Below are 18,268 nucleotides of genomic sequence, written 5' to 3' on the forward strand. Positions count from 1 at the left end.
TTATAAATTATAAAGCACTACGTCAGACATCAAAACACAGAATTTCAAAACAGACTTAATAGCACTCGCACAAATGATGTGTTGTTGTAACATATTTTAATTAATAATAAAAACTAAATTTTTTAATGTTTCCAAGTTTCGAATAAGCCCGTAATGAGTTTTCAACGTTCATATTTTCGTATTTAGTTTATATATATATATATATATATAATTTTTTTTTTTGCGGGGTGGCCCTTTATTTCTAGTTCCGCTACTGCTACAATGTATATTTAAAACCCACTGTCCAGGATTCATATCACTTTACATTGCACAACCCACATCTCAGCCGCGCTACCTACATGATCTACAACCAGTTACTTATCCCATACCATCCCAATACACCACAGCCTACTCCACTATACACAAAAACCTCTCAACACACAGAGTAGACCAAACCCCTCCCACCCGCCCCACATCCCAGAGGCGTAGCGGGGGGGGGGGGGGGTACATATGTCCCCAGGCGCCGACTGTAGGGGGCGCCAAAATGGGTTGGACAAAATTAAAAGCTTTATAAAAGCATAAATATTTTTTAAAAATATATGGGGGGGCGGGGGAGGAAGAGGAATTGAAAGTTTGTCCCCGGGCGCCTGGATGGGTCGCTACGCCTCTGCCACACCCCCAAACCACACCACTCCATTTTCTCACATAACTTCAAGAACGTTAGTATGAGTCAAGATGGTCAGCACGTACAGATGTACTGGATGAACATGTACTTAAATACCTTAAGTAAAGTAAGCTTTAAAACACTGTGGGTACGACAAGTTTGCGATCGTTTATAGTAGAGTGATCGCTTGCATTATTGTGATGTATAGCATTTATTTTCTACTTTTTAGTTCAATCAGAAAACGTGAGTTTTTAAAAACTTTTTAGCGCACTTTCCTTACAGGAATTGCGATTATTAACTCGTCATTTCTGGATGGACGGATGGATGGATGGATGTGCGCGGCTTTAAGTCGTATCTCCTCCTCAACGAAGCAATATTGAGGACTAGTTCCAAAGCAAATATGTTAAGCAAGTTCCGAGGATGATTGTGGGCCAAAAAATTCCCGGAATTCCTTCCTGGATTTCCCGGAAAAGCAAAAAAAAAAAAAAAAAAAAAAAAAAAAAAAAATATCGAAAAATGCGACTAGAAACATTTACCAATCGATTCCTGCCATAATTTAGAACAATACTGCCGAAGAAAGTTTTAAAAAATATCCTTTCGTTCGGTCACAAAAAATTAATTAAGGAAATTGCGCTTAAATTGTCACTAGACTTTTTATTAACTTGTTTAATGATAATTATTTTCTCCTTTTTAGTCTTTGTCTGTTTGTTTGCATTCAAACCTTGCTATCGATTTTATCTTCTCGCATTCACTTTTTTTTGGGTAAACGAAGACAACTCGTAAAAAACACGTGCCTTTTCTAATCGACGTTTCTTCTGTGTTGCCGTTTCTTTCAAACCATTCGACCATCAACATTCTACTTCCTGATCAGTCAGATTTGCATAGGTTTGTACACAAACACCGCGTGACCATTACTCAGCCAATTGCGTGCTCGCCAGAAGAGGGAAAGTACCGAACCTTGTTTTATCAAATTACAATTACTAGGTTATGTCCCTTTTTTACAAGCTTTTATTTAACTCACTTCCTCGACAGTCTGTCTGTCTAGACGGAAACGCAGGAGTGAAAATTCGGACAGTTCTACTTGACCGATACGATTCACAGTTGGCACGTGGGTCAAGACATGAAGACAATGCAATCTGAATCTAAATTTGACTTAATTGGATGCCTAATAAATTTTTTATGAATTAATTAAAATTTGGACCGAATTAGTAGGCATGTCTAGCCAACCACACCACACGCGTCATCACCTTCAATAGCTGCGCCATCACGTAATGGCTGCGTTCAAAAACCATTGCGCGCCTACTGAACGTGATAAAACATGTAAAGTACTGGAAAAAAAATGCATAAAAAACGTTTTAATAACAAGCTTTTATGTAATGATGCACTAAAAAGTAGAAAATAAATTATAGACTACTATTTAAATAACTATAAAGAAAAGCGTGGGTGTCTTCCTTAACATTAGTAAAGGTATCCAATAGATACTAAAGTGACCCACGCTTTTCTTTATAGTTATTTAAATAGTAGTCTATAATCAGAGGCGTATCCAGGTTTTCGTTGTAGGGGGAGCGAAAAGAGCAAAAAAAAGGCGCCGAATTTTTAACACGTTCTATAAACGTGTATTTTATATATATATATATATATATATATATATATATATATATATATATATATATATATATATATATATATATATATATATATATATATATATTTATTTATTTATTTATTTATATAATTACTAGCTGTATGTCATTACTTCGCTATGATGTAAAATAAATTGAAAGTAGCACTCTGAAGAAATAAGAAAACACACAATGTAGGCCGACAAAACAAAAATTGTATCAATCTAAACAAAAAGCAAACAAAATATACACATACTACAACCAAAAACAATGAATGTAACACAATCTGTTTTGTAATTCTTGTTAAAAAATTCTTACATAATAATTCCTGGGAAATTATTTAAGACAAGTGAAATAGGGGAAATAATCACTTTCTTAATATAAATATGTACATATCTACACATTTAATTATAAATGTCAAAACAAATAAATAATTACTTTAGAATATAATGAAATTATTTAACACAATTTGTGTTAACAAAATGTTTTTGTTTATAATCAGAATTAAATATATCGCCATCATAAATGCTAAAGTATTACAGCATAATGAAAGTTTTTTAAATCAGAGTTGGTATAAAACAACGCTTTTCGATTTCAAAGAAAAACATTCGGAATAACAACCTACATTTAACTAAAGATCGGTCTTTTAAATCCGATCATATATTTTTCAATTAACTACTGCTTTTTTGTGTTCTTTAACGAAATTTTTTTTAACATAGTGATAGGTATGGGTTAGATCACTGTATTGCTCAAACACCTTTTTACTGTCCGGTCACTTTAGGTCAACTATCCAACCCAGTGTATACCTAGGTGTGACATTAATGTCGCTCTGCACAATTGTGGTGGTGAGGTGTGGGGGAGGGGGGGGGGGAGATAACGAACTCAGAGTGAACATAGCGTCAGTTTTTAGATGACTGTTCTAAACATACATATATATTACACATGTATACTGATTCAGAAATAGATTTAAATAAGTAGCAGTGGTATTATGACAATATTTTTTTCTACAGAGGGGTCCATGGGGGAGGAGGGTTGTAACTGTTTCATATAATTTGTAATCGTATCACTATCGCCATAACTGTAATAATACTACTACTTCATCGTGATGACGTTGTTGAACTTGTCAAAATTTCCCCACCACTACGCAGCTTGCCCATAAGTAAATTTAAATAGAGGTGTCACATCAGTTGTATTTGTTTCTGTATTGTAATTTTCAAAAAATTAATCACACGATTTAAACTGTATATACAAAGTAATTATGTGTGAAGTTTTATGTATAACATTTTCTAATGCAATTATTCGTAAGCAAATACATTATACAGTTGCCTTAAACTTAACACCCCTATTGCCAAGTAGTACTAACGGTAGAGGTTATTAAAAAAAAATACCAATGCATCGTAATGGTTATTTTTAGAATGGCAAACTGATGCAGCTGTTAATACGTGTTGTAAACGTAGACACTACTGGACTAGTACAATAATGCTTAATTGCTGCATGATAAGAAATCTTGTGATTTACATAAATCTAGATGTGCCGACCAAAAATATGTTTTTTACAAATATCATTGTTTAAAACTTTGAGTTTAAAAAGTTTCCAAAAAGGCGCCACTTTGCTGAAAATGGCCAGAGGGGGAGCGGCCGCTCCCCCTGCACCCCCCCTGCGTACGCTACTGTCTATAATTTATTTTCTACTTTTTAGTGCATCATTACATAAAAGCTTGTTATTAAAACGTTTTTTTATGCATTTTTTTTGTACAAATCAATAGGGGTCTAAAATGATCAATAAAATTTTTCCATGGATCAATTTAGTAATAATAATAATTGAATATTGTATTGTCATCAGAAACAAAGCTTCCCTGAAAATTTCAGCGCGCGAACTAACTGGGAAGTGCCCGAAATTTCGATCGCAAGATTTGATTGGAAAAACAAACAAACAAACAAACAGACGCGAAAGCAAGTTAAAGAAAACGTGGGAAAAATAATCTTTGAAGAACACAAAAAGCAGTGGCTAATTCAAAGATGTCAATTATTCTATGTTGACGGCACAATCGCGTTATAAGCTAGATCTATGTCATTTAACCTTTAAAACAGATGTACTTGCTTGAACAAATTGGTTATATTGCAATGTCTACTTACTACTTTGCTATTAGAACAAGATATGTAGATTTAGATCTACACAAAAAAATCTAGATCTAGATCTAGAAAGTTTTTTTCTCTCGTTAGGATAGACTATGCTTATCTCTAGATTCTACATTGATGTTTGATTTTTTAGTCTACAAAACCAAACGTCAATTTTTTTTCTTTCGTTTCTTGTAAAAATAAAAAATTTAAACTATCATGGTGGCGTCTGTAACTAAGTAAATGTAAACAGCTATAAGTCAGGTAAAGTTATTATTATAACACAGTTGAAAGTAAGTTCATTGGTAAATACAGAGTATTGCGTTAAAGTCTACATGGATAATAATGATTTTAATTTTTAATTACTTATCACAGCTCAGTAAAAATGTTATGGTGGTCTTTTCACTTTTCAGTTAACGTTTTTTTACGCTTCTTTTTTTATTCTCTTCTAAAGACTTGTAACTGGTAACTTACTAACTTTCTTTGTTGTTAGTTCTATTCATCGTTTTGTGACCTGACCTGGTTTGTGGTTAGTATTAACTTGTCAGCTCTGCCAACGCGTTTCTGGAATAAATGAAAGTCTCTTTTATTCTGTGGTGGACTGTGGATAGGCCTAGTGAATTTTATAATTATATTGAATATATATTAATCAATTATATAGGGAGGCCTATGCCTATAGGCCTATTATATTTAATTATAAGTTTATAAGCCTGCTAAAAAAATACTAAATAAAAAGTAATAAAAAGCAGGAGTAGGTCTAACTAACTAACTAATATTAATAACTAGATCTATATACTATACTAGACTATATTATATAGGGCCTACTAACTAGTAGCCTAACTACTAGTTACTAACTAGAATATTATAGCATTTTTAGGTAATCTATCATTTTAGGTACATAATTCAGCAGAGGCTAGTACTAATATGTGAGAAAGGTGGCTGATTAATATGGCTTTGGCTTTAATTATTAATACAAGTAGATATTTTAGTAAATTAAATTATTTTTATTATATTTTTGTGTCAAATATAATTATATAATAGATAAGTGAATAATAAACCAAAAGCAATGTCAATATGTTGAATATAGGCCAGAAATTAACTTTAAACAGCCTTGTTTGCATTCAAGATTTTTTATATTATTATATAAACAGCTGCCATCTGTAAATCAGAGGCGTAGCGACCCCTCCCGGCGCCCGGGGCGAACTTTTAGTTTGGCGCCCCCCATATATATATATATATATATATATATATATATATATATATATATATATATATATATATATATATATATATATATATATATATATATATATATATATATATATATATATATATATATATATATATATATATATGCGTGTGTGTTAGTGTGTGCGACAGTCTGGAAAAAAAATTAACAATTACGCTGATTGTCGTTCCCTAAAACTTCACTTGACGCCAATTAATTTCCCCTTAAGATGCGGAAACGAATAACACGTAGAAAATCAAAAGAGCTTAGAACAGTGGGCTCCATCGAACCCGAGAGGTTTGGTAATTCAGTCTCAGTGCTTCCGCGGAGGTCAAGACACACACCCGACTCATAGGATTCACGATCGGATTTTCTCATTGTAGACGATACAACTATTAAGGAGGGTTCGGTGATTGCGCATATGAAACTGGATGGGTTCGGTACTCCAAAAAGTTAAGAACCACCGCTTTAGAGTGTATTTTGTAGAAGGTGCAAGCCTTATTTGGTCTACTTTTGGTCGTATCTTTAGAACAATTTCGATAATAGTAGGCCAATATTGCAATTTTGAATTATCAGTTAGGTTGAACAAAGTAATAATCAGTACAATATACTAATTTTCTTCTCTTTTAACATTTTGGCAAAGAGTGTCGCTTCCCATCCACCCGCTCCGACAGTCTGCTAACTCTTTTTTATGTTACACAATCTTAAAATACGCTTTAGTTCAATGGGTTTCTTTTCTAGGCGATATCGGTTTATTCCTTAATCCGGTGTGAATTTTTCCGATTTTAGTCTTCGAAAAAGCGCCGCCCCCCCCCCCCCCCCCCCCCCTCCCCATCTAGGAAAGCTGGAAAGCGATTTTTCCGGCCACTGTTTCTTAAGGATATACGTTTTACAGTTATACGATCAAGGTAGAAAACAGTTAAATCAGTATGCAAAGGCTCTCAGCCGTTACATTTCTTTATTTTAACTGTTTATAATTCAAAACTGCAGCTTAAAATGAGCTTTTAATTTTTTTTTCTACCCCTTTTGGCGCCCCCCTAGGGTCGGCGCCCGGGGCGGCCGCCCTCCCCGCCCTCCCCTAGCTACGCCTCTGCTGTAAATTAGAGTGGTTTCCTCTGAATCTCTAGCTAAAAACATGAATGAATGTTTGAAACATTTTTGTAACTTTTAAAACATAAATCTTTCTAAAAATGTGAAATAATTACAAAAATTTAATGAGTTACCTTTTTTTCACATTACTAGCCTCAGCTGATTTTACTTACCTAAAACGATAGATTACTAATTTTTATATAATATTTATATACTTATTATATTAATATATCTCATATAGATCTATGTACTAAGAAGCCAACTACTTTACTACTTCTTACATTTAGTAACTAACGTAGTTAGTACTAATAGACTAGAATAGTTAGGTCTAACTACTAGTAGATCTAACTAATACATAGATCTAGGCCTAGCAATTAAGCTAAAGCTGAATATTTAAGAAAAAAAAATAGGTCTAATATTATAAGTAATATTAATATTATATAGGCCAAGGCCTATGCCTATACTATAGTGAAACTAAATCATAGTCATATTAAGAATTAATTAATGCCTAATATATACTATTAACCAAATAGGCCTACATAAAAATAACTTAATGAATATTATACTAACTATTAACTTAAGTTTTACTTAAGTAAAAGTAGTAGTCAGTGGTGGATAAGTCAAAAGGCAAGAGAGCTAATTGTTAAACTTTTTCATTATCTTTCCCATCTGTGTCCTAGACACACAGGCAGATGAAGGGGGATAATGTGGTCAGCACTATGCCTTGCTGTCTTTGTTTTTCTAATGAAAGTCAGGTGCCCATCAGAACTGGGTGGATTCAGGGAAGTCCATCGGGTCATAGATCAGAACCAAGATCCAAACCCGAGACCTCAGGGCTAGCCAAATACTCTACCATTTGACCATGCCACACCCCCCCGTACAGTAAATATACAACATAAATAAATTTTCCATGTACATATTGTTGTTTCTTTAAGTTAGGTACCCATTAGAGCTGGGAGGACTCGGGTGATGTTCTACTGATTTGAACCCGGTTTCAAACCCGAGACTTCCAGGTTGGCAGCCTGAGTCTTGCACTCTACTGCAAGGCCACACTGTTCCCTTTAGACTTTTTACTTTAATAATTATTTTTATTGTAAAATTAAAAAAAAATTTCAATCACTTTGTTTTTATTACCTCTTCAGAGGTGAATAAACCAATCAATAAATGAATAAAGCAATCAATTATGTCAGTTAATAACTAGAGGTAGATCTATCTAATTAAGTCAAGTCTAATTATTTAGTTCCTAGCTGTTTAAAGTCATTTAAATTAAATTGGTTCATCCAGAATCAGGATAACTTGCGTGTTGTAAGTTTGAGGTTGGAAATCATCATGTCATCAGAAAAAATATTTATTATTAAAACAAAATATTTGTTTATAAATATCAGCCTACTTTTATTAATTTTATGGCACATTCACGTAGGCCTTATATATTTTAATTTTATATTTTAACTTAAGTGCCTAGTTACGCTGTTTAAAATATTTAAAAACAGCTTAGGGGTCGTCCATAAATGACGTCACACTCGTAGGGGGGATGGGGGTCTGTAATTTTGTGATGGTGTGTGATGGGAGGGAGGGGGGTGTTCAGATGGTGTACGTCACATTTTTGCATTATAAAAAGCATTGTTAGAAAACAAATTTTAGCCGTTATTTCTCGTTGTAGAAAATGGTTTAAATAAATTGTAATAGGAATTGATCAAAATACTCTATGTTGACAGAATTCTGACAAGATTTTGAAAAAATATCGATGTTTTAAGAAAAATTCAACAGCAATTTTGAGAGGGATTGTATGCTGAAGTGTGACGTCATTTTAGGGGCGGGGGGTCTGACTTTTCGTGACGATGTGTGACAGAGGGGAACGGGGGGCGGTAAAAATTGTCAAAAAAAGCATGACGTCATTTATGGATGACCCCTTATGTTCAAATCCAATTTAGGGTAGGCTGCAGTATCTAGAATTCGACCTTAAATATAAGGTTGTCTCAGGTATTAACTTTGTTCATTACATATAAAATTATTAAAACCTCTAATATATTAATTTTGTGACTTTGAAAAAAAAAACAGAAACAATATAAAGATGAACCAAGTTAGATATATTCATCATGACTTCAAAGGCTGGAAGAGATCATTATGAAAATTCTCCTAAGCAAAGTACCGGCACTTCTTTAGCATCAACATCACTTTCAACCATTCCCAATAGAAGCAATGGCATTGTAAGAGAAAAGACAATCACACGTGCTGCATCAGCAAAGTACTACGACATTGCAAATACTATTTTAGGGGGGTCTGGTGATGTGGAGGAAGCTTTTATTACAGCTGCTAAGGTAATGCTGATAATCTCGAGAAATTAAGAGTTAAGTTAGTAAAGTTCCCTTTCGAACCTGACGGTCCATGGGGCAAGTGAAGTAGAGTTCACCTGTTTCTGTGACCTCTGCATATGAAGTGACAGTGTGATCAGCACTATGTCCAGCCACCTTTGCACTACTAATCAGAGCTGGGTGGACTCATGTATGTTTTACTTTCTTGAACCTTGATTCGAACTCGAGAGTTTCTGGTTATCAGTCGTATGCTCTTCCATTCAACTACTCTGTCCCTAAGAGTTAAGTAAGGTGTGAGTTTATTCTTTCTGTTAGTCTTATTTTTTATTTTCTGATCCTGTTAATAGTAGTCAGGGATTAGCATTTGCTAGCTAAAATAGTAATTGAAAAAAAAACAATCTTTGCTTCCATTTAGTCAATACGTATATAGCCTAAAATATATGAAAGCTAATAGTTTTTCTTGTAAAGCTGAATGCTGTACATCAGCGTACACTTGAGTGTTTTTGTGTGTTGTTAGAACTAAACTCTCTTTACAGAATGGTAACTTTAATAAAGCGGAGCAGCTAATAAAACAGAGAAACATTGGCCTTGACATTGACTGTAAGGATAAAAGGACAGGGAACACTGCCCTTATATGGGCAGCCAGGAGAGGTCATGTCAAGGTGAGTCATTAAATTAGCAATTAAACACTGTCTATTGATGACAGTAATTAACCTGATACCCATACACTTAGTTATAATTGTAGCCCATCCCTTTGATATCTTCTAGAAATTTGTGTTATGAAGGTAATTTGAGGTGAACTCTTTTTTTTTTAATATTTAAAGTTTTATACAATCTTTGAGGAGTTCACTTTCAAAACCTGCAGTCCACTTAAAAACAAATTAAGTGCCAACTTAAGTATTATATTAATTTTTGTTATAAAAGATACACTTTAAAATTGATCTTTGAATATTAAAAAATGGAAAATACTAAGATTAGTTAACAAGAAATATTTTTAGAAAGACAATGTCTAGAAAATCATTCTGAAGTGACTTATTATGTTTTGCAAAAGGACTGCTAATTTCATGATGTTGTAGGTTTTTATTATATATATATATATATATATATATATATATATATATATATATATATATATATATATATATATATAGATAGATAGATAGATAGATAGATAGATAGATAGATAGATAGATAGATAGATAGATAGATAGATAGATAGGCCTAGATATATAGATATATATAATTATAAAAAAAATAGATAAAATGATTTCTATGAATATCTGCAAAGATAATGTCCAATTTATAAATTTCATCAGATAATTGAGCTACTGCTGAAGAATGGGGCAGATACCACACTCTGCAACCACGAGAGTCAGACAGCTGTGGAGGTGGCTGCACCATCAGTGAGGACTGTGTTGTTGGACTGGGTTGAAACACACAAGGAACTCAATGAGAAGTTGCTGCTACAGGCAGCGTGGCAGGGGAATCTGTCAGTCATCAGTGAGATATTGGTCAGTTGGCTTGAATTAAGTTGGGTGGCTTAATAGGCATAATTAATTATTAAAAAAAATGGCTTACTAAAAATAATCTGGCTTAGTAAATCTTGGATTTTATGCCTAATTGTTTGAATGAAGTTTTACTAAAGCTTATCTATTTGATACCATATTTGATATTTTTTTTTTCTGAAATCATTTTTCTCCTTCGTCTTCATTTGTAAAGTTCAATGGAATTTCCACCATATAGATTGGAGACTAGATTTGAGCCTGCTTTTCTGTTCTTGAATTCGTTTCCTAGCAAGATCAATCTGCAAGGTTCTGGAGTTTTTCTCTCCAAGATGGGTTGCTGTCCCCAACTATTGAGCGTCATCTGCTCTGTGGCTCAAACTTGTGACTTTTTTGTTTTAGCAACCTTGAGCTTTACTGACCAGACCATTCTGACCCTTACTGAAACAATTAAACATAGTAATTTTCTAAATCTCTTTCTAAGCCTTAGCGCATAATATTAAACGAAAACATTGAATGTCAATTTTAACTATGTATTTTTTCGGAAAACTGGTATATGTTGTATGGATGTTAGCATTAGTTACCAATAAATAAAAATAATTGAATTGAAGATTCTTATTTCTGTTCCTAGACCTATAATATGTAAATAATTTTTCTTTTCTTAAAACTAATTTTCTTGATGGTATTTTTCATCTCAGTCTAGTAACTCAAGAAATCTGAATATCAACTGCCGCAATGCTGAAGGGTTCACTCCCCTGATGCTAGTAGCTAGAGATATGCAGCTGTTTGAGAGACTAAGTGTTCAGCTCAATAGGTACTACAGCCCAGTGCAGGTGGCTGAGGAGCTGATAAAAGCTAAGGCGTAAGTGCAGAGTTTTGTTCACAGTGTGATACTAATTGAAACTGTGTGTTATGGAAAGTAAAGGTGGCAGAAGATAGTGCTGACCACAATATGTAGAGGTCAAGAAACATTTGAACTCTATTTCATCTGCCTACTAGATAGCTAAGTCTAAATAAGAATCTTTATTTTTAAAATTACTCTTTTTAAAAAAATTGATTCAGGCTTACAGTTTAGTTAACCGTGCGTGCATGTGTGTATATATTTATGTATGTATGTATGTATGTATGTGTATATATATATATATATATATATATATATATATATATATATATATATATATATATATATATATATATATATATATATGTATAGACATACACACACACACAATTATATAGGCCTATATAAAACAAATACAAGAAAAATAGTCTGGTAATAGCATTGTTCTGCTATATAAAAAATCAATATACATTTAAGTTTGCTTGAAATTATTCTAGGTGTTTTTAAATATGCTGCTTTACTATAATTAAAATTAATGCTAATTAGATATTGTCTGAAATTCATTGAATGATGGTTAGAAAGATAATATTATTTTCTGTTTCATTGATATGGTGCACCCCTTGTTTTCTTTGATTTGATCTAATTAATGCAACTTTTAAATTAAGGGACATTCACATCACTGACCATGATGGCAGGTCAAGCTTGCATTACGCCTCCCAGTCGCACGCCAATTGTGCTGACCAAATGGTCAACGTACTCATATCTAAAGGGATGGATTTTGGTATGTAGAGTGGAGCCACAAAATACTCTCATATTAACATCTTTAGAGTCACAATTAAAGAAACACATTTACTGGTAACCAATGATGAGACAACCAAGCCTTAGTACTTGTGATAATGGTTATTTTATTGAAACATCTTTTTTTAAAAATAAAGTTTAAAATTTTTTTTGTTTGATGTACAAAAAAAAAGGAAATGATTAACTTAAACAATATAACTTTTAGAGTTATAGTTCTAAGCATTAGCCTTTGAAGAATGAATCAGTTTGATACATTTAAAGTAGAAAACACCAACACACATTCCTTATTCTACTTATAGGGCAATTGTTTCTATACGAATGACTTGTACCCTTTACATTTAAAAACATAGTCTATACATCAGTTGCTTGTATTATCCAAAATTGCATGACAAACATTTGTATATTAGTCTATTGTATACTCAAGATCTGCGAGACAAAAGTTTGTATATAAGTTGCTTGTACCCTCTAAGTTGCGGGACAAAAGTTTGTATAAAAGATGCTTGTACCCTCCAAGTTATGGGACAAAAGTTTGTATAAAAGTTGCTTGTACCGTCTAAGTTGCGGGACAAAAGTTTGTATATAATTTGCTTGTATCTTCCAGAGTTGCGAGACAAAAAATTGTTTACACCCATCCACCTGGCCGCGCAGCAGGGCAACACAAACACAGTGGCCGCACTGGCTGACAGTGGGTCCAATGTCAATGTGAAGGGTTTTGCTGGGTGGACACCTCTTCATGTATCTGTAAGTCATGATCTGTTATGTTGTAGGGAATTTTACCTTTGTATTTGTTTCTGGTTTTACACATGTTAAATGTATGCATTATGGAACTTTAATTTCACCTAAATAAAAAATTGGTTGAATATGTGTATGTTTCTTTAATTTTTCTTAACATAAATTCCTTAATCCTAAACTACACTACCTATTATCTAAAATTAAAAAGAAAGAGTAAAAAAATAAATTCTGCATCATTGATTACTCAACAGTCATACACACAATATTTTATTTAAAATTTTTAGAAACAAAACTAAAAGAATGTTAATAATTGTTGTTACTTTATTACTATTTCCCCCAGTCATATAACAATCATCAGCAAACAGTGTCAGCATTACTTGGTTACGGTGCTGACATAGCCATCACTGACGACCAGGGTCTCACACCCATAGAGGTCGCCAGAACAAAGAAAATGAAAAATTTGTTAAAAGAAGCATGGACAGAAAGCAACAGGACAAATAACAATGAAATCACTAATGGAAGCTCTGAGGAGGTGAAGAAAAAGGGAGGCAACCCAATCAAGAAAAAGCCTGAAGTAATATTTGATGTGAGTTATGTAAAGGGTAGCTCACAAACACTTAAAATTTTTTGACAATTTTTACCCACTCTACACATGATCACATGTAAATAAAAAAAAAGGTCATACCCCTCCCCCCATCCCCACTTAAAATGACATCATACTTGTTCGACCAACTCTGTTCTTTAGTTCAAGTAAGGGGATATAACCTAGCTTGGATAATTTCGCAGAGCATATTAATTGAGTTATGTCCCATTGCACATAAAAACTTTCTAAAAATGCACATGACCTTCTTAACCCCCCCCCCCCCCCCCCCCCAGTACACATAATCACAACAGTCCTCACATTGACTGTAATGTCATTTATTGATAACTCCAAACCCTGTTAGAAAATTATTAGTAGTAATAGATGATAATAGGACTGAAACATAATAATTGATTAATACTCATTCATTTTTAGAGCTGTGACAATCCCTTTAACATAAATTGATTTATGTTATTTTTTTTACACACTGCTAAATTTAAAAAAAAAATATTAATTGACAATGAAAATTTATATAGTTTTGGTTAAAAAGTAAACAAACTTTATTTAATAAAATACAATGATTACAATACCACACCTTTTTTTTTCTCAGGGTCTGGTCAATGCACAAAGCAATCCACCAACAGCTAAACCAAGCAGTAAGTCTCAGTTGAATATCCATTTCCATTCTATTTATGTAGGCTATATAAAATAGATTTTTGCTTTTATATAAGTGAAAAAAGCTGTTCCCTTTTCGCATCAGATGCTCCATGGGGCAAATGAAGTAGAGTTCACCTGTTTCTGTGACCTAGTGTTATGAATATGAAGGGATAGTGTGGTCAGCATTATGCCTAGCCGCCTTTATTTTTCCTAATGTGAGTTAGATACCCATCAGTGCTGGGTGGACTCAAGGACTTTCTACTGATTTGAACATGGATTCAAAATCAAGACTTTCGGTTAGCAGTCGAGCGCTCTACTACTAGGCCATACCTAGTTGTTTAAATATGCCTACATTCAAATTAACAAATAAGTTTATCCATGAACTCAATAAATGTCTAAATTAACCTAACAAAATAATGGACACAGAAACCAAGGTGCTAAATACTGTAGAGAGATGTAAACAGGCAGAGAAGAAAATACTACAAGAAGTTGAAGCTCTAAAGGCAGCCCATCCTGTACTCAGCAGGTAACAAGAGCTTTTATAAAAATCCTTGTCATTACAGCAGCTAGTTGCTTACACTAGGAACTTTAACAAATATACTTGTCATTATACAGCTAGTTGCTTACACCAGTAATTTTTATAAATATCCTTGTCATTACAGCAGCTAGTTGCTTACACCAGTAATTTTTATAAATATCCTTGTCATTATACAGCTATTTGCTTACACCTGGAACTTTTATAAATACCCTTGTCATTACAGCAGCTAGTTGCTTACACCAGGAATTTTAACTTTTACAAATACCCTTGTCTTTACTACAGCAGCTGTATTTGTATTGAATGGCATTGGAACATTACTAAGTTCAAGTTAAAAATTTCAAACATCTTTAATATATATATATGCCTACTTAGGATCTTTAGGTTATATGTGTAAAAATAAAAACATATAATATCCGACCATGAGGGCAAATTGCAAACCATTCAATTAGTGATATAAGTGTTGCCTAATTGTAAGTTAATTACAAACTGCTGACCTGTTTATGTGTGCTATATTCTTATAAGGTTTTATAAAGAAGAGGGAAAATACTATTGTCAAAATAATATACACTGTGTAACAAGTGGGGTTTGGTCAAGATTTACAGTCACGTTTAGGGTTATATTTAAGGCTAGATTTTGTATTAGACCATATTTTACATTACCTTTTGTACTAGACTTCTGTTTTAATACATGCTATAGTTTAGTTTAGCTAGTCCTAGGGTTAGTTTCTACTAAAGTATCATGCCATTAGATTTGGTATTTTAAGTCCAATCCATTTGTATCAGCTGACCAGCATTTCTCTCTCACCTCTCACCTCTCAGGGAATCAACCAGGATGCTGGGAACATCCCGCAGTAAAATTTTGCCCCAGATTGGCCGCAGCTCAAGTCCAGAGGCCGCCAGTGGCCGCGTGAAGCAAGCGGCTGGTCAGGCCTCCATCAGTCCCAGGAGTACGTTAGAGGAGGCCAGGAAACAGCTCATGTCACGCGGGCGCTCTGTCTCTGATATCAAACTGGGTAAGTTAAATCAAATTTCATTGGTTTTTGTGTTGATATTTCATTAGTTGGTGTGTCCTAGTTGCTTCATATCTTATATCAAACTGGGTGAGTTAACTCAAAGTTGATTGGTTGGTGCGTAATTGCATCATATCTTATATCAAACTAAGTGAGTTAAATCAAATTTGATTGGTTGGTGCATCCTAATTGTGTCATATCTTTTATCAAACTGGGTGAGTTAACTTAAATTTGATAGGTTGGTTCATCCTCATTGGAGTGATATAATCTGCCAGCATTTTCCAAATACAGAATCTAACAATTAAAGTATTACTTCAACAATAACACAAACCCAAAAATAAAAGACTTACCCAAAACCTAATAAACTATTAAATTAGCTTTTAAGTAAAAAGTATCCCAGTAAATAATTATATAATTAAATAATGTGGTAAACATATTAAGTGGAACACCCTAATCACAACTTTCTATCTAATTACAATTAAGTATGGCTGTTTATTTAAGTAATCCCAGCTGTAATAGTATGAAAATATGCCTTCACTGTTTTGATAAAAGAAAAAAATAAAAATAATAAAAATTAAATCAATAATTGAAACACGTATGACTTGATATCACTACACTTAATGACAAAACTAAGTCTTGTAAACTTGTAGGTTTAGGACTTGTATGACTTGATATCTATACACGTAATGGCACTAACCAGAGCCTTGTAAACCTGTAGGTTTAGGACTTGTATGACTTGATATCACTACACATAATGACACTAACCTGAGCCTTGTAAACCTGTAGGTTTAGGACTTGTTTGACTTGATATCACTACACATAATGACACTAACCTGAGCCTTGTAAACCTGTAGGTTTAGGACTTGTATGACTTGATATGACTACACATAATGACACTAACCTGAGCCTTGTAAACCTGTAGGTTTAGGACTTGTTTGACTTGATATCACTACACATAATGACACTAACCTGAGCCTTGTAAACCTGTAGGTTTAGGACTTGTATGACTTGATATGACTACACATAATGACACTAACCTGAGCCTTGTAAACCTGTAGGTTTAGGACTTGTTTGACTTGATATCACTACACATAATGACACTAACCTGAGCCTTGTAAACCTGTAGGTTTAGGACTTGTATGACTTGATATGACTACACATAATGACACTAACCTGAGCCTTGTAAACCTGTAGGTTTAGGACTTGTTTGACTTGATATCACTACACATAATGACACTAACCTGAGCCTTGTAAACCTGTAGGTTTAGGACTTGTATGACTTGATATCGCTACACGTAATGACACTAACCTGAGCCTTGTAAACCTGTAGGTTTAGGACGACAGAGTTCCATGTCAGGCACCAGTGGAGTGAGTGAGGACTTCTATGGCAGCAGGTTGCTCAGCAGGTTCTGAAAATTTTGTTTTTATTTGCTTACATTTTTTTTCTTTATTCTTTAAGTCTTAGATGTGAAGTGTCTGTTAATTTTCTCATTTTTAGCTCATTTATTTCTTTGATCATTTGCTTATGTAAGTCTCACTCAATTTTCTCATTTTGTTCTTTGATCGTTTGCTCATGTAAGTGTCAGTTAATTTTTCATGTAAGTGTCCGTTAATTATTTAAGTCTTAGCTCATTTATTTCTTCCATCATTTGCTTATGTGTCATTCAATTTTCTCTTTTATTTCTTTGACCATTTGCACAATAATTTCTCAGTTCATTACTTATTTATTGTTCTAATCTTTTGCACAATCTCAAAACAGTAAAAAATAGAAAAATATAGGCATAGCATAAAAAAATGAAATAAATAAATATATTATGATATGATTCGAACTTGAACTATTAGCTTGTCCATCTTGCAGTACAACTTGATCTAGTGTTTTTAGTTAAAATAAATTTGTATTTCTATTTCCAGAGGAGCTAATTATACTAATTAAATACAATTTTTAAGAACTTTCTTTATAATTAATGTATAAGTGAAAAAAATGTTTCGTTGTTCCAGATTTTCACCACCCACTGCAACAACTGGACACAGGCGATCAGATTCTGACCCCAGCACTCACAGTATGAGAGATTTGGCTGAGTCATGTGACACCATTCTACCCAATAGCAAAGGTTGGTTTCATTCACTGCTCTATGGCAGCCTTTACTTCCTACTCTCTAACACAGTATTTTGAAATAGTTTAGGTGACAGCTTTAGGTTGTCGTGTCCACCATCGCCATCATTCCCATCACAGCCACTGGGTAGAATGACATCACCCCATCTCAGCTGCTGGGTGGTATGACATTATCACTACCATCCCCATCATAGCTGCTGGGTATAATTACATCATCACCATCCCCATCATTAAAAATATTTCCTTCTTTTCAGGTCAGAGACAAGTTTTAACTAGTAAAGCAGTATCCAGCAGTAACAGAGTATCTCCAACTTCTCAGTTTTTCATCACACAGAAGAGTTCTGTTTTTGACAAGGTCTGTAAAATCACATCATTGATTTATGTTATAAAATTACTGTACATGGGGTGAGTGGAGTGGCCAAAAGGTAGAGTATTTGGCTTCTACCACAAAGGTCTGGAGTTTGGATCTTGGTTCTGACCTGGACTT

General features: G+C 33.6%; 1 protein-coding gene across 1 annotated transcript in view; it reads left to right on the top strand.

The window, feature by feature from the left end:
* The first annotated feature begins 4,593 nt into the window (after positions 1 to 4,593).
* Positions 4,594 to 18,268, top strand: part of LOC131958339 (uncharacterized) — a 31,376-nt gene continuing 17,701 nt past the window's right edge. Inside the window, exons 1-14 of the mRNA XM_059323314.1 lie at positions 4,594 to 4,646; positions 8,758 to 9,017; positions 9,548 to 9,673; positions 10,328 to 10,522; positions 11,212 to 11,375; positions 12,020 to 12,135; positions 12,754 to 12,893; positions 13,225 to 13,470; positions 14,075 to 14,120; positions 14,548 to 14,647; positions 15,478 to 15,671; positions 16,999 to 17,074; positions 17,667 to 17,779; positions 18,036 to 18,136. Of these exons, the coding sequence (XP_059179297.1) occupies positions 8,796 to 9,017; positions 9,548 to 9,673; positions 10,328 to 10,522; positions 11,212 to 11,375; positions 12,020 to 12,135; positions 12,754 to 12,893; positions 13,225 to 13,470; positions 14,075 to 14,120; positions 14,548 to 14,647; positions 15,478 to 15,671; positions 16,999 to 17,074; positions 17,667 to 17,779; positions 18,036 to 18,136 (1,839 nt within the window). The 5' untranslated portion in view covers positions 4,594 to 4,646; positions 8,758 to 8,795. The remainder of the gene's footprint in view (positions 4,647 to 8,757; positions 9,018 to 9,547; positions 9,674 to 10,327; positions 10,523 to 11,211; positions 11,376 to 12,019; positions 12,136 to 12,753; positions 12,894 to 13,224; positions 13,471 to 14,074; positions 14,121 to 14,547; positions 14,648 to 15,477; positions 15,672 to 16,998; positions 17,075 to 17,666; positions 17,780 to 18,035; positions 18,137 to 18,268) is intronic.

Source organism: Physella acuta, unplaced genomic scaffold (assembly GCF_028476545.2).
Source record: "Physella acuta isolate Inbredline_101_S28 unplaced genomic scaffold, ASM2847654v3 ptg001318l, whole genome shotgun sequence".
NCBI lineage: Eukaryota > Metazoa > Mollusca > Gastropoda > Physidae > Physella > Physella acuta.